Here is a 19,890-nt window from a genome sequence, read left to right as displayed (position 1 = left end):
GGACTGACCGCTCATGCTCATCTCTGAGTATGTTTTGGTAAACGAAGCTTTGCAGCAGTTTGGTTTCTCTAATGTTTTAAATAGATTTTCTCTTTTTTGATGAATATTTCAAGTCATATTTCAAGTTAATCAGTCGGGGAAAAAAATGTTTTAAAAATGTCTATATATTATTATTATTATTGTTTTATATATATATCTACTATGTTATTACAACAAAACAAAATCATCTCTTCAAACATACACATTGGGCATTCTTACCCACCATACCTGCATTTGAAGTAGTATTCATTTATAAGAATACTACTTCACATTCGTCGAGGTAGCAGAATTCTGTATTTTAAACTATTGTTCGTTGTACATCATGTGACTGACTTTTTCTCTCTGCAGAAAATATAACTTCTCAGTGAACCATCTTTCTGAGCCCCAAGTGATGATGTCATCCCCATCAACCAAACAAAAAACCCCAGACTCTCTGTCATTGTCCTCGCTGCTTTCTGCTGATTTGGACGATGATGTCGATGGAAAGAGGGAGGATGACAATGGGCTACGAGACCTGGAAGTAAATCCTTACGATGGTTTGCCTTTTTCATCACGTTACTATGCGCTTCTGGAGGAAAGGAAAGCATTACCTGTTTGGCAGCTCAGGCAAAGCTTTCTGGAGCAACTAGAGAGCAACCACATGGTATTGGTCAGTGCACCTTGTGGTTCAGGAAAGAGCACCCAGGTAACCGAACACTTACTTCCTAACCATCCTAACATCGTTTTAGTCTCATCATCTGAACCAATAAGATTATCACAAGTTATTCTGCACTTTCCACTTATGTTATATCTAAAATAAAGTCATTTTCTGGCGCCAAGCTTTGGTAAAAAGCCATTATTTTATGAAGCACAGGCCCAAAGTAAAAGACAATTCAAGGTTTTGTTTAGCATAGCAAGTTTATCCACACCCTTCAGCTCTACTCTTCTAAAAGTTAATGAATGACAACAATAAAACTCTGACCAAGTTACGCTTCTTTGTTGCAATCTGTTCTCTTGTGTAATCAGTCTGTGGATGACACAATTCTCTCAGAAATACAGAAAAGTAAATATGCAAGACAATTCATCATTATCTGTATTTATTAATATTTAATACACATAAATATGCACAGTTTAAAGCTTTTTAACCTACTTTCGTTGTTCAGGTCGCATGTGACTGTAATGTCTGACTATCCTGATAATAACATTGTGAAATAGGCAGTATAACATAATGTGGTGAGCTATTATAAGCTGGTGAGCAAACAGTTGTGCAGCTCTTTCGTAATTACTTTATTATTATTGCTTTTTGATCCAGCACACTGGCTCAGGACGTGTGGATGTGCATGTCTTTTCCTACAAACTATCACATACCTGTAATGAACCATGATGTACAAATGGTTTGTTTGGGTGTTTCTTTGCCAAACAATGCCTATGTTTGTTTCTGCAGGTGCCACAGTGGTGTCTTGAGTATGCTTTGTCCTACGAGTTTTCTCAGGGCCTGGTGTGCTGTTCCCAGCCATATTCAGTGGCAGCAGTTAGTCTGGCTCTGCGAGTGGCTGATGAGATGGACCTGAGTCTGGGGATGGAGGTGGGCTACAGAGTGTCCCATGATGACAGCTGCACATCAGACACCCTTCTCAGGTTAGACATCTGCCTTCCTGGTAGATCTTCTAAAGCAGGCTTTACATTTCAGAATTGTTTGACACTGTCAGTAAATGCCCCACTTTAACTTTTGGACCTTTTTTGATTCAGAACACACATTTATCATCATTGCTTTCTTTTTCTTGTTATTATTGTATGTCTGTAACGCTGTAGGTTTGTGAGTGACACTCATCTGCTGGAAGAGATGATGTCTGACCCACTGCTTCATCAGTATGGGATTGTTGTGTTGGATGAACTTCAGGAGCGCACTGTTCCCACTGATGTCCTGTTGGGGTTGCTGTGTGACGTCTGTCAGCAGAGACCAGATAACTTTCGTGTTATACTGCTCACACACTCGTTGCTGGCACCCCGCCTTGCCTCTTTTCTTGGACCTACTGTACCCCACCTCTCGTTGGATAGTCCCATTACAGAAGGTCCAACTGATAATCAAACAGAGGTGCTCACGGAAGGAAACAGTCAACTTTTAGAGGCCAAAGAAGTGGACATTTTGTACAGAGAAGTGTTACCTGGGAGGGACCCTGTGGTAGCAGCCTGTCACATGGTGCTGGATTTGCACAGAAGGGGAGAGGAAGGTGACATCATGGTGTTTTTGGCTTGTTCACAGGTATGAACACTATACACTGCTTATTAAACTGTTTTACCTATGTGCGTTAAGTGTTTTCATCATTACAATAATATGTAAGCAACCAAGCAACTAATTGAAGACGTCTGTCACAGTTTGGTAGTTTCACTGTTTCGTCTAAAGTTGCGAAACAAGGACAGAGCATCAGAGACGCCTCAGGTGTCCTGTATCTTGATACACTCAGTTTTACAAAGGCAATGGTGGCTGCACTTGATACAACACCCATTCCAAAGCAACTGACCTACATTATATTTGTGCAGCATTAAGCCTCCTTTGTGTCAACAGTATAGCCACACCTGCTTTGTTAATCTAGTCCCAGTTTGTAAGGCCTACACCCGCATTTGTCAATGCTGCAACAGAGTCCGTATACAGATAGATAGATATATTACGAATACTGTAAATAAACCGATACCAACATGTTTGTGACATTCAACCACTAAAGCAACAAAATCTAACTGATTGTTTGTATCATTGTACCTTTTTATTCTGGGGGGATATTCATCTTTCAAGCTACTTTTCTATTTTAACATTGCCACAATGACACTAAATAATTTTCTGCTGTGTAGAGCATTGAAGAATGTGGTGCTTTATTGGAGAAGGAGAGTGTAGCCTTAAGTCCTCAGCTGGGGACTCTGCGGATTGTCCCGCTGCACTGTGGTCTGGGGCCTCAAACACAGCGCGTTTATGAGCCTGACGTGAGTCTGAACGACACTGACGACTCGGCTCTGACTCAAGCCACTGGCGTGAGAAGGAAGGTTATACTCACAGACACTCTTGGAGAGGCGTCCTGCTCTGTGCCTCAAATCCGCTATGTCATAGACACAGGGCAGCACCTTAAAACTGTGAGTCTGTTTGGTTTACATTTCAATGCTATGTATGTATCTATAAAACAGTTGGCCGGAGTAAATCTATTTTTATTTAAACAAATTTGTTTGCCTCAGGTTTACAATCCACAAATCAGAGCAAATTCTCAGATACTGAGAACAATCAGCAAACAGCAGGCAGATATGCGGACTCAGCGAGTGAACAGCCACCTTTCAGGTTTGTTCTGTTGTATGAGTGTCTATGACTTGGATCAATAGTTATGATTTCTATTGCTGTCTTTAGGGTTATGTGTCCGTCTTTATCCAAAGACTCTGTATGAAGAGGAGATGGGTGACGCTCGTTGTCCAGGGGTAATGGAGGAAAACCTCAGCCATTTGGTTCTGTTGCTGAAAAGACTTGATATTGCTGATATGGGACAGTGCAAGTTCTTAGACAGACCAGGTACAGATCTCAACAAACACACATTATGTCTCTCAAAGCCTATTCAGACATTTTGTCTCTGTATATTCTTGTCATCAGCTCCTGAAGCTCTGATGCAGGCCTTGGAGGACTTGGATTATTTGGCAGCATTAGACGATGACGGGAACCTGTCTGAAGTTGGTATTATAATGTCAGAACTGCCACTGGAGCCGTCTTTAGCGAAAGCCCTCATTGCTGCCTGTGAGTACGACTGTGTTGATGAGCTGCTCACCATTGCTGCCATGCTGACGGGTAAATCCATTTTTACACATGGTTTTGTTATGTCTGCCCATTTTGGTTCTTATATTTATTTCTGCTTTGCTCCGTAGCACCTTCATGTTTTGCAACAGTTGATCCGAGCAAAGAGGAGGTCGCGGTCACTCATTGGCGACCTCTAATGCACAGTGAAGGGGACCACATGACGCTAATCAGCATTTATATGGCATTTATAGAGCGTATGTTTGTTTAGTTCAGTTCATTTAGCTGTTTACATCTTTTTATTTATTCATTTATTGGTTTATTTGGTCAGGACAGTGCATGTTAATAAACATACATGGGCTAATTTCCATCCGTTGTCCCTCACTCGCTCTCTCAAACACACTCTCATTCATCCTGGCTCACATTTACACAATACATTTTCATTCCACTTACAATCCGATGACAGCTAGATTACGTTTTGATAATTAATTGCAGCTAGTAAGTTATCACTAATTGATCAGTTTAGTTAATAGCATGACATTCCCTTCAGTATCACATTTTCACAGGGAACATACAGCATTTCTCAAGAATTACTCAATTGCACATCATTATGTTTAGCAAGTTATAATGTATTCCCTAGTGCAAGTATTCATAGCCAGGCACCTGTACGTGCGCACCTCTTTTGTTTGCATGCTCTCACCGTGTCTGCCCCGGTTTCCTCTACTACTATATATATATATATATATATATATATATATATATATATATATAATAGGCCGTAATGAATAAGAATGAAAATTTGGGCGAGCGAGTATATATGTGTATATATATATATATATATATATATATATATATATATATATATATATATATATATATATATATATATATATATATATATATAATAGGCCGTAATGAATAAGAATGAAAATTTGGGCGAGCGAGTGGAGGAACATGCACTACCCTGACCAAATAAACAAACAATTCCCAATTATTACATAATCTGATATTATTATGTATGATAATCAAAATACTTAAATCAATGTATTTGTTTTGCAGATAATCAGGATGAGGCATGGTGTGTAGCAAACTTTCTGAGCTATGCTGCCTTGCGATTGGCTGTGGTGATTCGGGCGGAGCTGCTTGAGGTGATGCAGAGGATAGAGCTACCGGTCTCTCCACCTGCGTTTGACTGTCAAGACAACTGCACTAATATCAAGCGAGCCCTGATCTCAGGCTTCTTCCTCAAAGTAAATAACATCAGTTTAATTAATTGTTATTGTCATTTTGCTCTAATAGCCCTGCTGAATGCACTCCATTTTTTTAAATTTAAAGTGCAATTGTTTTATTGTGAGTCAGAATCTATTCCAAACTGTTGTACTTCTATTTCCAGGTGGCTCATGATGTGGATGGGTCTGGTAACTACCTCCTGTTGACTCACCGCCACGTGGCTCACCTTCATCCCTTCTCATCGTACTTGTGTCGTCAGCCCTGCCCCAAACCACCTGACTGGGTCCTATATCACGAGTTCACCATCTCACGTGACAACTGCATCCGGATTGCATCTGAAGTGCACCCGCAGATGTGAGTAGCTTGTGGGAGGTATATGTCTAAAGTTTTACAAATGAGGACACCCTAATAAAGTATACATGCGCAATCGTAATGCGCAAACAGCGCGTCTGTTTCCCAATCGGCAGTGAGCAAGTCTGAACCTGGACTAAGGCAGTGCTTCTCAATTATTCCCCCTCTCTCTCTGCACCTTCTTTAAGTGACGCATTCATTTATTTGGCTTCATGCGGCCTTTCCTCGTCTTCCATCGTAGTCACAGTGAAGCCAAGCACTGTGTACGCTTCGTCATATTTCTTCGTTTTAGTTTTCGGGACACTTTCCTCTTTTCTCATTATCTCCGTCTCTCTCCACCTTTCTTTTAAATATTGTTAAATATTTTTCCATGGTGCCTCCTGGAGTGTAATCAGGCGTATGGTTTATTTGCCTGGCTGTTTCTCACCACCCCGTTTGGAACATGCACCATTCCATGTAAGTGGACTCTCCCACTTTCCTGGGCATCTTTCTATGGGTTTGTCCCATTTCCTGTGCACTTGAGGGCAGTGTTTTTTTGGAGTCCATCTGTACTGCTTATTTGTCAGCGTCCGCCTGTGCATTCACCTGATTTTCACTGTGTCTGCTGCAGTGTTTTGGCCACTGTGGTTTGTGAGTCTTCTTACTGAGTTCTGTATTCAGGATTCTTCGTGACATTGCTGGTATTAGTCATTCAGTGCTTAAAGCCGGTCAGGATGGATGAAATAGATCGAGAGTTATGTATGTAACTACGGTTCTATGAATCCCGTATGACCGCCAGAACTTCTCTGTTGTGTTCATAAGACTAAACTTGTTTGCGTGTGATCCTGCAGGTTTGTAGAGTTGGCCCCTCAGTACTTCTTGGGAAATCTACCACCTGGTGACGGTAAAGAGCTGCTGATGGAGCTGAGACAAAGCCTGGAGCCTCAGTCCCAAGACGGACCGAGCAACGAACACAGAGACATGGAGGGGACTCATGACCAGTCCAGCACTGAGCTCTGTGTACTCCAATAACCATACACCAAAAGGTTGGGAAGACTTGTCACTTTATTTGTTTATGTGCTGTTTTTTACATTTAAATTTATTAAAGGCACAACATGTTAAAGGAAAAGACTAAGGTGCATTAAGTAAAACATATTCTATATTCCCAGATTACAATATTTCAGTGTGTCCATGTTTGTTGTGAGATTTATTTCCCTGTTATTTAATTTAGGTTTTTTTGGATTTGAGGGATTAAGATTTTAAATAATCATGTTCTACGTTCACACAATGTGTTTTTGAGAAAAAATAGCAATAGACATTTTGAGATGCAGACACTTTTGTTATGACACGCATGGACATGCAGATCTAATTCTTAGAAGCAAAACTGCAGCACAGCTTCTCAGGGCCAAATCCATGATAATGTTTTGTTGCTGGATTTTCTAGAAATGTATCTTTAACTTTAGATTATGTTTGCACATATTTAGTTTTATCTGTTTGCCCTTTCATTGCAGTACATACTTAGATAATGTGTAATTCATTGCAATTTCTCTCATAGCTCCTCTGTTAGTATGTCACTCAGTGAATATGTCTCGTGTGTTTACAATATTTTCAAATTAGATTAACTTGTTTTACGATGGACAATATATATATTCCCCAATAATTATGAAAATGTCTTGTTTTTGTCTTAATCTTTTCTTTGCCAGCACCACAAAATACATTATTGATGTTGTTGGTCGTGGCACCAGGGGTGCTTTGAATTTGTCGTTATTTTCCGAATTCGAAAAGTCATCTTGTTTTCAGTATGATTGTAATTAAATCTTTTTGTCAGCTGCGCTGTTGTCTTTCAGAACCTGTTGCCTCATGGCGTGGTTCTCCTTCTCATTTTGCTTGAACATCTTCAGCTCTATCTCGGTCTGTGCACGCATTGACTGCCACCGCAAAGATGAAAAATAAAAAAAATATTTAAAAAGTTGGAAGATCATAAATATGCTGTGTAATTTAGGTCACAAACCTCCAGGTCTCTGGTGATGGCATGGTTGGGCCCATGAGTGATCAGGAGGATGGAGTAAGCCTTACACAAGAGTCCATGGCCTTGCTCGATCTGGCCTGCATGCCAATGGGTCACACCTGCCTTCATGACGGCCAGGCCAAGTTGACCACTGTTAGGATGATACAACTTCCTGTGCAACAAAGCAAAAATAAACCTATTGAACACTATGTTCTGTTTAAAGGTAAATTAGTTACACATTGGTTAACTAACTATCAACACATTTTCATGAAGAACACTTTCTCTCATAAGAGTTAGTTTGATTTCTCTGGTTGCATATTTTGCTATAATTTGAACAGCTCTTTGAACTCACGCGTAACCCTCCATCAGCTTGCGAGCGTAGTCTGCAGCTTCAGAGTAGCAGCGCAGATAGGACAGTGCCTCACTGGCACTGTTAAGCACGCGCAGCTTGTACAGGTGAGTGTCGGCCAACACATTTTCCTGCTTCTCCAAAGTCTCGCAGCACAAACGGGCCACCTGACAGAGACAACCATCACCACTGAGAACAGCCCTGGGTTTACAAAGCATCGGGCTTCACATACTGTACCTCATGGAAATTGCCATCAACGCGGGCAGCTTCAATCTTTTCTAGGCGCGCTTTACTAAAGGCAGTCACTTCTTTGACCGTATCAGCTGAGGGCTAAGAGGCAGAACCATAAATATTAGTATCACATTCATGTTTAAAAGGTTTAATGTGACAAAAGATTCTTTTCTCACTCACTTTGCTCTCTGCTGCAGCTATCATCAGGTCATCCTTTGTGTGCTGTGTGCAGTGCTCACAGGTGCACTCAAAGAAGTATCTGTCTTTCAGCATCTTCTGGCGGTCAGCGGACAGGTTCATGTAGTCCACATAACTGACAGTCAACTCCTGTCCTTCTTTGATTTTTCCCAAAGCTCTAAGTTCAATCCTGAACAAAAAACATCATCGTCAAGAAAAAACCTTTGATACAGAAACAATGTTATGTCAACAATCTGTTAACAGAACTTTAAACAAGCTACAAAACTATTTGCTATGTAAAAAAAATCCTCAATGCAGACACTGCCGTTTTCTTGAGCATCGATGTATTGAAAGATCCATGAACAAGAGCATGGACAAGCTCCTTTACCCCATAGCCATATATTTTTGTATCTTGAACTACGTATGTCTATCCCACTAAAATTAGATCAATGCAGAGAATTAACAAATATAGTGTGTAGTGAATCACACACACCTCCTTTTAGAGTGGAGAGCAGAGTTCAGAGCAGACTGGCTGAAAAACAAGAAGGAGCACATTTGTTGTTTTGCAAAAATGACAACATGTTTTTGTTTTGTTTTTTAATTATTGGCATACACACACAGCGGTACATATCGTAGTGAAGCTGTAATTGTCGACAGTGAAAATGTCCTCAACTCAACCAACTCAGTCTAGTCGACGATTTAAAGCTTCAATACGATGAATAATTCCTGGTCGGCTGAGAGCCTGCACAAACACACTGGTACATACTTGCCATTGTTGAGAATGACTGTGCAATTTGGCCAGCAGTCGTGGTTGACAAGGCTCAGGTTTGGGAAGAGACCCATACCAACAGCCTGAAGACCGCGCTGGTCGCTGACATTAAAACCATTGCACTTGATCTGTATATGACACAGAATTTACACAGATTATTAAAATCATGTTGATACTGAGAGTCAAAAGATGATTTTTGACTTACAATACCAAAGATGTGTGAGATATAATCTGCTGAGTGCTTCTTGCTCCCATAGGACCAGTAGTCAAAGAAGCTTCTCACATTGGCCTGTAGCTTTTTAAGGCCTTCCTCACCCAGATCTTTCACATGGTCCTCCAGTTTGTCCGCAGCCACCAGCTGAGAGTCAGACGCAATCGCTGTTTCTTTGTGGATGTGCCACATCACACGAGCAGCCAGACTGAACATGTGATAATATCAGATATGATCCATAATTATTTATTATTATGACTTAATATCCTTAACAGGTTCTATTGCAGCCATAATGCATTGATCCAATATGTCCCAAGCACAAAAAGAGATTATCTGTGTTGTTGAGGAGGAGCTTGGGAATGTTAAGTTATACTATGCTATCTGTATAGTGCATTTTGTTTTATGTATCTTACCGCACTTGCTGATTTGGTGCAGTAACAATCTTCCTGATGGCGGCACACTCCAACCTGTGTTCTTCCCAACATGCAGTTTGGCAGGTGCGGTCGCAGTAGTAGGCAAATCTGCACTGGGCGCATCGATGCAGCTGAGACTTGCGTCGGAAGCAGTTGTGGCACACATTGGCTGCCACACTGAGAGAAACAGAGAGGATTACATCTTTAACTGCGTACAGATGTCCCTCGTCTTCTCAGTTTTGCCCTTGGAGAAACAGTCTGGGCATCCCTGTTCTGGTCAAACAGGCTACAACAACTTCTTCATAAACATGTACTAAACAGGCCTGCACATTTTTTATTTGGGTTGTGAACGTTCTGCTTCAAAAACAGCAAAGCTCCAGGCAATGCACATCTTTGCATGGAGCGCCATAACCAAGTGGCTGGTATAGTGTACAGGAACATCTGTCTGAGTATGGGCTGGAAACCCAAAGGTCAAGGTGGGAAACACCTCCAAAGGTGGTCGAGAATGACCGAGCCAAGATCCTGTGGGACTTCCAGATACAGACGAACAGAATGGTAATGGCGAACCAACCGGACATTGTGCAAGAGCAGAGGAAAGCCATTGTGGTCGACATAGCAATACCAAGCGACTTCAACATCAGGAAAAAGGAACACGAGAAACTAGAGAAATACCAGGGGCTCAGAGAAGAGCTGGAGAAAACCTGGAGGGTGAAGGCATCAGTGGTGCCCGTGGTCATTGGGGCACTCGGGGAAGTGACCCCCAAACTGGAGGAGTGGCTCCAGCAGATCCCAGGAAATACATCAGACATCTCGGTCCAGAAAAGTGCAGTTCTAGGAACAGCAAAGATACTGCACAGAACCAGAACCGTCAAGCTCAGAGGACCCGAGCTTGGAGGAAAAAGAGACCGCCCGCGGAGGGTGAGGAAGAGTTTTTTATATATATTTTTTTTATAATAGAGCAAGCCTAAGATTTAAAAAATGTTACTTTCCACCACAGCATGAGACAGACTGTGCCAAGTTGATGTGACTAGCACCGTAATTTCACTAATGTTTCTACTTTTTGATTATTCTGAGGAGTGACAAATGTACATGGTTGCAATGAGTTGCTGGTTTTGCCAAACATCAAAAGCATCTCAAGGCTCTTCCAGTTTCTGCTTGGTCGTGGAAACATAATCCAACAACACGTCATACTGTAGGTCAAATGACACCACAAGAACTCTGCAGAGTTATTACAGATCAAGATTAGGTCAGTGCCAGCAGAAACTGTTTATAGTTCCTTCATCAATCCTGAAGATGTGATTAAATATATGTTCTTAGTCTGTTGGCAGCCTCTTACCTGTCAAAGACCACAGCAGCAAACCCGGGCTCTGAAAACACCACATCTCCGGCACTTAGGTCCTTAGTGGCCCTCAAGCCTCGACCCTTGTTCCCAGCATCAAACAGCTGAGCATTCTCCATGCCTGCCCCTGGCATTGTGCAAGTCAACAGCACACGCACAACAGAGTTCTGGAGAATGGGATGGGCCCAAGAGATAGGGGTCCACAGACTCAGTGACCGCAGTTCCTTCGACTAACTGCCCCCCTCTGTCCTCAGCCAGACACGGGCCATGGCCAAAAATAAATTCAGCCCCTCTAAGGACCGTACCACCTCCACTCAAATGCAAAGGGGCAGAAAGTCTGAGTGAGCTGGTGCCAAGGGCAAGACGATAGAAGAGGGGGTGTCAAGGTGGGTGATGTCCCCTTGTTTGGGTGGGTGCGTCCGGTGGTATTTTGGTTCAGGGCAGCTGTGGCGATCTGTCAAAGTCACCTGACAGGAAACTTTGAGGTTCCCACAGTGATATTCAGGAGTATCTGATATTATGGTGATGGGCTGTGTCTTTCAACCGATAGTTCGATTACATAATGGCTAATAATGGCTAATGGATCTAGAATTCACAAAGCAGTTTGATATCGAAAAAACAAATGCTCCATACATTTTCTGTTGATATTATAATTCTACACTGACTGACTACACAATAAAACTTCACAAACTGAAATGTTGCTTTTGAAAAAATGTATTAATCTATAATTTATTATTATTTTAAATAATACAACATTGCAAAAAGTGGAACTCACTGAAGAAAATATGCATTGGGACAAAATGTTACGATAGTAATTCACACAACTAGGTTGGTTCTTGTATACTTTTTAATTGCGAGTTTTGAATACTGAACTGACCCATACATGTGGATGTTACTAGTACTCTGCGTATTGTGTCATTCAATAATATGAATTATAATAATAAATGCGGCTATTTTTTAATTTTTTTTTGCACAAACACACATTAAAACATTTTGACCAAATTAACAGAAGTAGAATGCATATTGTATATTGTAAAAAAAATAGATTTATATAACATAATTATAATGTTTTATGATTTATTGTGCTAAATATTTGGTCCAAACAATACAAAATCTTGATTGAAAAAATTTAACATTTAAAACAAGATAAACTGCCTGACCAATTGAAAAGTGTATATAACTAAATGTTCTGATCTATGGTTGCTGCCGTTGGTCAGGTCTAGGTTCACCAACACAATGCACCCAAAGAAAGATCAGCTGACGATGTGAACATCCTGAATTACCAGGCTATTTCTTCTTCCCTGATGGCACAGGCATATTCCAAAAAGGCAATGAAACCTGGTTTCATTGGGCTCATGTTGTAGAAGAGTGGATCAGGGAGCGTGAGATTGATTAACCACCACAGAGTCCACTGAGAATCTTTGGGATGGGCTGGAGAAGGCTTTCTCCCATCATCAATACAAGATTTGGTGAAAAACTAATGCAACCACTTGATCTTATGTCATTGCAGAAGTTTATTGAAATAATGCCACCGCAAATAAATGCGTACTGTAGTCAAAGCTAATGACGGTGCAATTGTTTTGTGGTCAGGCAGTGTATATAGGGGTAAGTTACATTTTATACATTGGTCCAACAGCCTCTGTACTATACTAACAGGAGCACAGGAGTAACATTTTGAACTGTGCTAAATGTCATAAAAGTCTACATGTGCTCCAGAGGTGTAGCTGTCTTCCATTAGCAGCTTCATAAGTTTGTTGCAGGACTCTTCACATGAGAGCAGCTGGCCCTTAGTGAACATCTCATTGAAGGACTTCCTGAGCAGAGCATCACCGCTTTTTGACCTGGCCTGCAACTGCATGTCTGTGTCCAGCGGTCCTGAAAAACATACAGGTAAATGATTACCTAGTTATCTCTGACGGACCATCACTTCAAGTCGTTTAGTAACACAGACATACAGTCCAGTTCCGTAGGCTCACAATGTAATCTAATCTATGTCAAGTCGTCAGGGTTTGGAGTGTCTTTTGAGTGCAGCGACAAGACAGACAAGAATTATGTGAGTGAGTTATTGTGAGAAAAACAATTATTTGAGGTAATAGATGTACATGTAGTGATTATTTGTCAACTAAAAATGGAACTCAAACTTCAACATAACCAAACTTAGAACCTAACTCAAATATACAGACGCACCATGGGTTTTGGTTTACTCGGCGGCATTCAAAAGAGTTAAATGTCCAAACATACTTAAAGTTTCAAAAAAGGGGTTTATTTTTCAGAATAGATGGCAGCAAAAGCATCATATATGCAAGGCGTACTTGCTGCCTCTCCTACTGGTAAAAAACCAGTAGCCCACCGAGGTGCGTGCTGGACTGTGTGCGTTACTCCCCTATATCCCCCTATAGGTGCGCTATAGGAATTAACTTAGCATATTGAAGAATATATTACAAAAAGAAAACATACTTAGGAAACAAACAATAATGTAGAAATTACTACAAAATACACAACTCAAAATTTGTGACTAATAAAACAAAAAGTGAACTTTAAACTAAAAAGCTGACAAATGGCTCCTACAGGAAAAATTTAACCCTTTTTCATAAAGATTCATGTGGAGAGGGAAAGTAACCATAAACCGGCAAATTATTGACAATTGAATTCCGTATTGTTATTTTTTGAAGTGGAAGTATGACGTTTTCTCAACATCTTTGGGGGTGGGGTGTGTGTGTGAGAAAGGGTGAAATTCAGCGATACTGAGGCCAAAAAAGTTCCCGCCTGGTGTACATGCAAGGCTGGATTTATGCAGGGGCTTACAGGGGCTAAGCCCAGGGGCCCAGCAGGTTGAAGGGCCCCTGGACATAAGGAGAAAAGGAGAGTTCCCTCTTTCTTTGCAGACTCCCTCACGTGTAAGGCTTATTAAGATGACTTTGTACCCAAGACTAAGCCAGGTTTAAACCAGGTCTAAACCAGGTCTAAACCAGGACTAAACCAGGTCTAAACCAGGACTAAACCAGGTCTAAACCAGGACTAAACCAGGACTAAACCAAGACTAAACCAAGACTAAACCATGACTAAACCAGGTCTAAACCAGCTCTAAACAAGGTCTGAGTTGACACTGGGAAAAATATGTACCTATTGGTACATATAATGCACGAGAATGCACCAAATTGTACCATTAAAATAAAAAAGATCTCTGTGGGAGGACCCCCAGACCCCCCTTTTAAATGAATCCCCCCACTAGTCTGGCAGTAGCAAAGGTTCTTCCGTGAGCGCCACGGAACTCAAATTGGGGTCATTATTTTTATATTTTTAAACTACTATGTTTAAGAAATTACTTGTGCATGTTCAAATTTAAAAAAAAAATCATTAATTTATCCTGTCATTGTATAGAGAGAGAAATCAGTCAGACATATAGTATATGGGGGGCCCTAAAAACATTTTAGCCCCGGGGCCCATTTTACTTAATTCCGGCCCTGTGTACATGTGCAGTAGTCTTACCAACTATCACTATTGAAATGGCAAATGTACCATAAAAAACTAACACAACATAAATTAGTAAAACTAATGAACTGCCGTCCACCTCAGAAACAATAATAACAAACACTGCTGTTGACACAATGGTAATGACACTAGTTTTTCACCATATCTTACCTGGAGAATAGCTGAGCACCCGTATGTCCGGCTCTTCTTCTGCCAACACCTTGAACATCATGTCCCGGGCCGCTTTCCCAGAGCAGTACAGAACCCAAGAAGAGAAGGGCTTGAGGGCGCACAAAGAGGAGATGTTGACGATAGTGCGTCTCAGCCCAGGACGCGGTGGGAAGGCCTGGAGAATTTGGGCGGTGAGACACAAGAAGGAGCTCACGTTGAGAGACAGGTAGGAGTTCACCTCTGCTATTTCAGTAAAGGACTTTGCGAATCGAGATATGTCACCCAGAGAACCTGCAAGCACAGAAACTAAGCGTATCAAACAACACAAGAAATACTCATTGCTTGTGGATTTGATAAAACACAATGTTTCTGTGGTATTTTCAGCATCATGAACGGATTCAACATGTTTCACACATTAATGTCTCCATGTACAGTATATGTAGTCAAGTAAAGCCTTAGTTAAACCTTTTTAAAGCCAGCATTTGATTCACAGTGAAATTCGAACCAAATTGTGGTCAATTCAACTGCATATCACGTCTAAGTGCTTTTTGGGAGAAAAGTTTAACCTTTTTTGTGTTAAATGGTGATGGATTGGAGATATGATGAAAAATACATTGTCCTCAATACAAAAATGTCATCCAATATCACAGAGTACAATTAACAAGGTACTTTTGCCATGCTTGTATTATGTCAGTAACAATGTTATGCTTTGATATGTTATGCTTCACACCGTGTTCGATCCCCACGTGGACAGGCTTTTCTGTGTGGAGTTTGCGGTTCTCCCCGTGCCTGCTTAGGCTTCCTCCGGGGGAGACCAGGAATGTTTCACATGATTCAGTCTGTCGCCCCCCTTTCTCTGATCACACACCACATTTCAAGTCTGAAAGTCTTTGCTAGCAGGTTTTATTGATTTTCAGGTAAAAAAATAACTTTTCCTGCTCACACTTGACTTTGTGTTTTAGGCTTTTAAATGAGCTAATAGGGTCACAGACTTATACAATATTAAAATACAGCTTCTCAGACAAAGAGTGGTGCCTCTTCCTGTTTCTATTTCCATTCTATTTTAATTAAACAAGATCAAAAGGGGCAGGGGCGGTTGTAACACATCAGATTACATTAAGAAGAGTTTTTTTTAACCATTTTAAAACACATCTAAAGCTTCATTTTAATAATTTACAGCACGTCTAGAGTGCATAAAAGAATGAAAAAAGAAAATAATGTTTTCTTCAAGTTCTTGTTCAGTTTAAGTTCTTGTATCAACCTATATATTGCTTTTTCCCCAAAGCACTTTAACTCAAAGAACCACTCACCCATTCATTCACCATGTGCACTTTTTAAATATTACATTTGCCCATTGTTCACATCGAGACAATACTGTAATACTATAATAATACAACAGTTTTGAGACTATTCCAATGTGTGTCTCTGTTTTTTCCTACCTTTAAAACATGCTGTGTCATATGTGTTACAACATCTCATGGTGGTGTTAAAGGGCCTATATCATGCAAAATAGACTTTTTGGAGCTTTTAGCCATGTTGTTATGCTTTTTCCTGATCAAAAATACCCCCAGAGTGATTTGTGGCTTCATTCACGGAGTTCTCTAACCTGGCTAACGCCAGACTGCTGTGTGCGCTCGAATCATTTCGAACTGCACAGCAGCCTGGGGACCATGGCCGAAATTTTCGCATGGATTTGGGAACCAATCACAGAACGAGGAGGGACGGCAAGATGATGACGCTCCACCCTCTGCTGGAAAACCACTGAGTTGTGACACTGACATTTTTTACGTTATAGCGTCAAACAGGAAGAGCCCAAAGTCTGTAATGTAGTGCCTTACAGCCTGATTTTAATTTATAAAACAGCTTTCAAATAAATAAAATAAATAAATAAAAAAAGGAAGTGCTTCCAGGTCAGGGCTGAAAACAAACGCACCCCTGAGCGTCTGAACAGATGTCATGTTTGCACTGAAGGTTGTGAAGATGGAGCTCTTTCTAAACTATTCTGGACACCAGAAGTTGGAATTTCTTTCAGCCAGAATAGTGTGTTTCTGTGTCTCTTGATGGATGTTTGGTGAATCTTCTTCAAGTGGATTTACTTTTATAACCAACCCCAATGTGATGGAGAGGCCAGGACAAAGCGGTGGTGAGTCAAAACGCGTGTTAGCCATAATGAAGCTGTGTTTCAGATGTCAACTCCTCATAACTGCATCGTGAAGTAACTTCACTTATTGCTGTGATATTTAGATTTATTTTACGGCTAATAATGCATGGGCAGATACGCTCGGAGAGAGGGGGCGGAGCTAACGGAATCGAAGCGTCTTGTCTTCCGGGTTTGCAAAATACCCCCAGAAAATACTTATAATTCTCATCATATAAATGCCTATACTTTACTTTGGGATGGCTAAAATAGCATGATACAGATCCTTTCATGTTTCAGGAATTATATTTTGTTTGTTTAGTGTAAACGTTTGAGTCATAGCTCAAAAGATCAGTGAGTTACAGAAAAAAAGCACGTTACAACTGATCCCGGTCTCCACCAAGATAGTTATGTTTATGTAAGAAGAAATCTGCTTTTATACCCAACAAAATGACCAACATCAGAAAAAAACTGACCTAGATATATTTGCTCTTTTGTAATAATCTTTTTGTTTCAAGTCAAAAGGTCACTTTTTTCATACAAAGTGTGTTATTCTTCCAAACTGCCTACATGAAAGATGCATGGTAACTTGCAATTGTTTAGTTTTAGATATGATGTTCCCAATTTAGCTCCATTTTAGCCTCGTTTTGGTCCTGATTTTGGCTTTTTGATTTCTTTCAATACTTGTAAACTTGCATTTTATTGTTTTACCTATTATAGCCTAATGAAATAAATGCTTGTAAAAATGTCATTGCTTAGATAAGTCTAGCCCAAAAGATTTTGACTAGACTTATCTAAGCAATGAGCCACCAGATCTCAGCCTTGTCTACTACTTCTGGTAGACAAGACTGAGTTCTGTCTGAGATCTGGCTCAACACTGGCACATAAGGCTGAGATCTGGCCCAGCTCTGGCTCAACACTGGCACATAAGGCTGAGATCTGGCTCAACACTGGCACATAAGGCTGAGATCTGTCTGAGATCTGGCTCAACACTGGCACATAAGGCTGAGATCTGTCTGAGATCTGGCTCAACACTGGCACATAAGGCTGAGTTCTGTCTGAGATCTGGCTCAACACTGGCACATAAGGCTGAGATCTGTCTGAGATCTGGTTTGACACTGGCTCGGCTCTGGCGTGACTCTGGCTACCAGAGGTGGCCCACTGTTAGACTGTAATTCATCGTGGTATCTGGGCCAGAAGAAAGGTGAATGTGTGGCCCAGATCCGGGCCAAACAAAATTTGCTGTGTGGGATAGTTTACCCAACCACAAAAACATGTACAATAGGCCAGGATGACCGAGAGTGTGTTTGAAAATGGGGATCGGGACAACGGAGTCGATTTGACCAGAATTTGATTAGAATTTCACTCTGAATCAAATGAATGTGTGGTGTCCATATGTTGCCAAACAGACTCACTATCTGTGACACATGAAAACGAGTTAATCCTGAAAACATATGAGGCTATACCAAAGCCAGGTTTCTTTAGATGAAAGCAACAGGTGACGTTCTTGTTTTTCCTTGTCAGCATTGACGGACTTACCGGCGTTATTGATCAATAAAAGGTGCTCTGTGAGATCTGATGCGGCCTCTTGAGCCGCTTTGGTGACCAGCTCCAGCCCTCCGGCCAGCCCCAGGTCAGTTGCCACATATCGGACCTCGAGTCCTGCTCTGCCCGCGTCGGACTCGGCTAGTTCAGCCTGAAGAGCCCGCAGCTCAGTCTCAGACCGCGCTACGAGCACAAAGGCAGAGCCGGGTTTCACAAGCAGAGATAGTTCCTTGGCTACGGTTCGCCCAAAGCCCCTGGACGCGCCTGTGATAACGCACAGCGCGCGGCCAAGGTCTGACACGGGAGGCATAGTGCTGAAGATGGACGGACTGAAGAAGATGAAGAGCTGTAGGACGCACACAGACCTTCTGCCCTCATTTCCACTGTACTGCCACTCCCACTAACCCACCCACAGTCCTGCCCCTTTGGTTGGACCACAGACTGCTGTTTGGACTCAGGCGCCTCTTCTTCTTCTCGGGTCAGTGTGAGTACTTGCCATAGAATTATACAGCCCACGTACTCGTACTTGCTCTGATTTGTATCGCCATCACCCGGTTCTTCTTCTTAGGGATTATTCCGGCGGTTTGCCACCAAATGTTAGGGCATTACCGCCATCTACTGTTCCAAAGGATGGGTCAAACATTAAGCTCACACTCTCTAACAGGCTGTGGCCCCAACAAGGGAAGGGGAGAAAAGAAAAAAAAGAACACTAAGAATACCTAGCTGTCCCTTTAAATCCTCCCAAATAGCCCCGTTTCCTATAGAAAAGCCACGACTGCCCTCACATGCTCCCTGCTACCCTTATGCAGCACACTCTTCAAGTGAACCTCCCTAACTCCCAGCTCCTTAAGCCTCTGCTTCATAACTTCCTGACATGCACTATACCCCCTACACTGCAACAGAGCATGGTCCACAGACTCTTCCTCCTGACACAGACCTGTTCCATGCTTCCCTATGAGATGCAGTGTCTTGTTCAGAGCACTACGTCCAAGTCTGAGTCTAGTAATAACAATTTCCTCTCTTCTTTGTCCCCCCTGCATTCTACTGCCTCTCCTCTTCATTGAGTTGCCTTGTGTACGAAATGCGCGGTATAAATAAAGTTGCCTTGCCTTGCCTTGCCTTCCTTTATCAGATACAAATGTCTTCCTGTGGTCCCTGCCTCCCACCGTCTTTGCCACTCCTGAGTTGTCTGTTTCCACACCACACTCTTCGCCTCGCCCTTGCTTCATTTCACTCTCATCTCTACACTGTGCTTACTCAGTGCGCCCTTAGCCTATTTACCCTCTCATTACCAGATATGCCACAATGTGCAGGCACCGTATTCCCCTGCTGATGTATTCTAGCAACAGTCATGAATATCATACAGGATCTCCGGCATCTCCCGGTTCAGCACAGTCGCACACTAAAACATGTCTTTTATATAAACGTGTTATGTAAGCAGCAGAGCAAATAAGGGAATTGACTCTGGTCTGTGGTTGAGTTTGCCTGAGGGTCTATGATTTCAACCAATGAAAAAACTCCTTTTATAGCCAACTATTCCCAGATAAAAGGTCAAAATCTAAATAAAGACGTTATGTAAATACTTACAAAATCACAATACCCACAAGAACATAGTCTACACACTTAATTTTATTATCTTTAGTATTAAGAACACATTCCCTTTGACACATACAGCATTCATTCTAATCTCACATGAAATATGAGACTAGTATGCAGGTTAAGCACAGT

The 19,890-nt window shown here is 41.5% G+C and overlaps 3 protein-coding genes across 3 annotated transcripts; 1 reads left to right on the top strand and 2 right to left on the bottom strand.

Annotated features, from left to right (window-relative positions):
* The first annotated feature begins 392 nt into the window (after positions 1–392).
* On the top strand, positions 393–6,544 carry dqx1 (DEAQ box RNA-dependent ATPase 1). The gene is made up of 11 exons (XM_079551227.1): positions 393–724; positions 1,463–1,656; positions 1,831–2,281; positions 2,866–3,141; positions 3,241–3,340; positions 3,407–3,565; positions 3,644–3,835; positions 3,913–4,038; positions 4,841–5,031; positions 5,175–5,365; positions 6,193–6,544. Exons 1-11 carry the CDS (start codon positions 431–433, stop codon positions 6,371–6,373), a joined length of 2,355 nt encoding a protein of 784 aa, XP_079407353.1. The 5' UTR covers positions 393–430; the 3' UTR covers positions 6,374–6,544.
* A 192-nt stretch (positions 6,545–6,736) lies between these two features.
* LOC306959200 (histone-lysine N-methyltransferase Smyd1-like) lies at positions 6,737–11,071 on the bottom strand. The gene is made up of 10 exons (XM_079551228.1): positions 10,836–11,071; positions 9,500–9,676; positions 9,081–9,294; positions 8,873–9,003; positions 8,600–8,638; positions 8,110–8,296; positions 7,936–8,028; positions 7,702–7,865; positions 7,353–7,521; positions 6,737–7,269 (listed from the first exon to the last, which is right to left on the bottom strand). The coding sequence occupies exons 1-10, from the start codon at positions 10,970–10,972 to the stop codon at positions 7,153–7,155; spliced, it is 1,428 nt and encodes a 475-aa protein (XP_079407354.1). The 5' UTR covers positions 10,973–11,071; the 3' UTR covers positions 6,737–7,152.
* Positions 11,072–12,468: 1,397 nt separating this feature from the next.
* Positions 12,469–18,549, bottom strand: spra (sepiapterin reductase a). Its single transcript, XM_079552060.1, has 3 exons — positions 18,157–18,549; positions 14,481–14,771; positions 12,469–12,713 (listed from the first exon to the last, which is right to left on the bottom strand). The coding sequence occupies exons 1-3, from the start codon at positions 18,470–18,472 to the stop codon at positions 12,523–12,525; spliced, it is 798 nt and encodes a 265-aa protein (XP_079408186.1). The 5' UTR covers positions 18,473–18,549; the 3' UTR covers positions 12,469–12,522.
* Between the last annotated feature and the right edge of the window lie 1,341 nt (positions 18,550–19,890).

Source organism: Gobius niger, assembly GCF_951799975.1.
Source record: "Gobius niger genome assembly, chromosome: 2".
Taxonomy (NCBI): Eukaryota; Metazoa; Chordata; class Actinopteri; order Gobiiformes; family Gobiidae; genus Gobius; species Gobius niger.
This window is presented reverse-complemented; position numbering and strand designations above follow the sequence as displayed.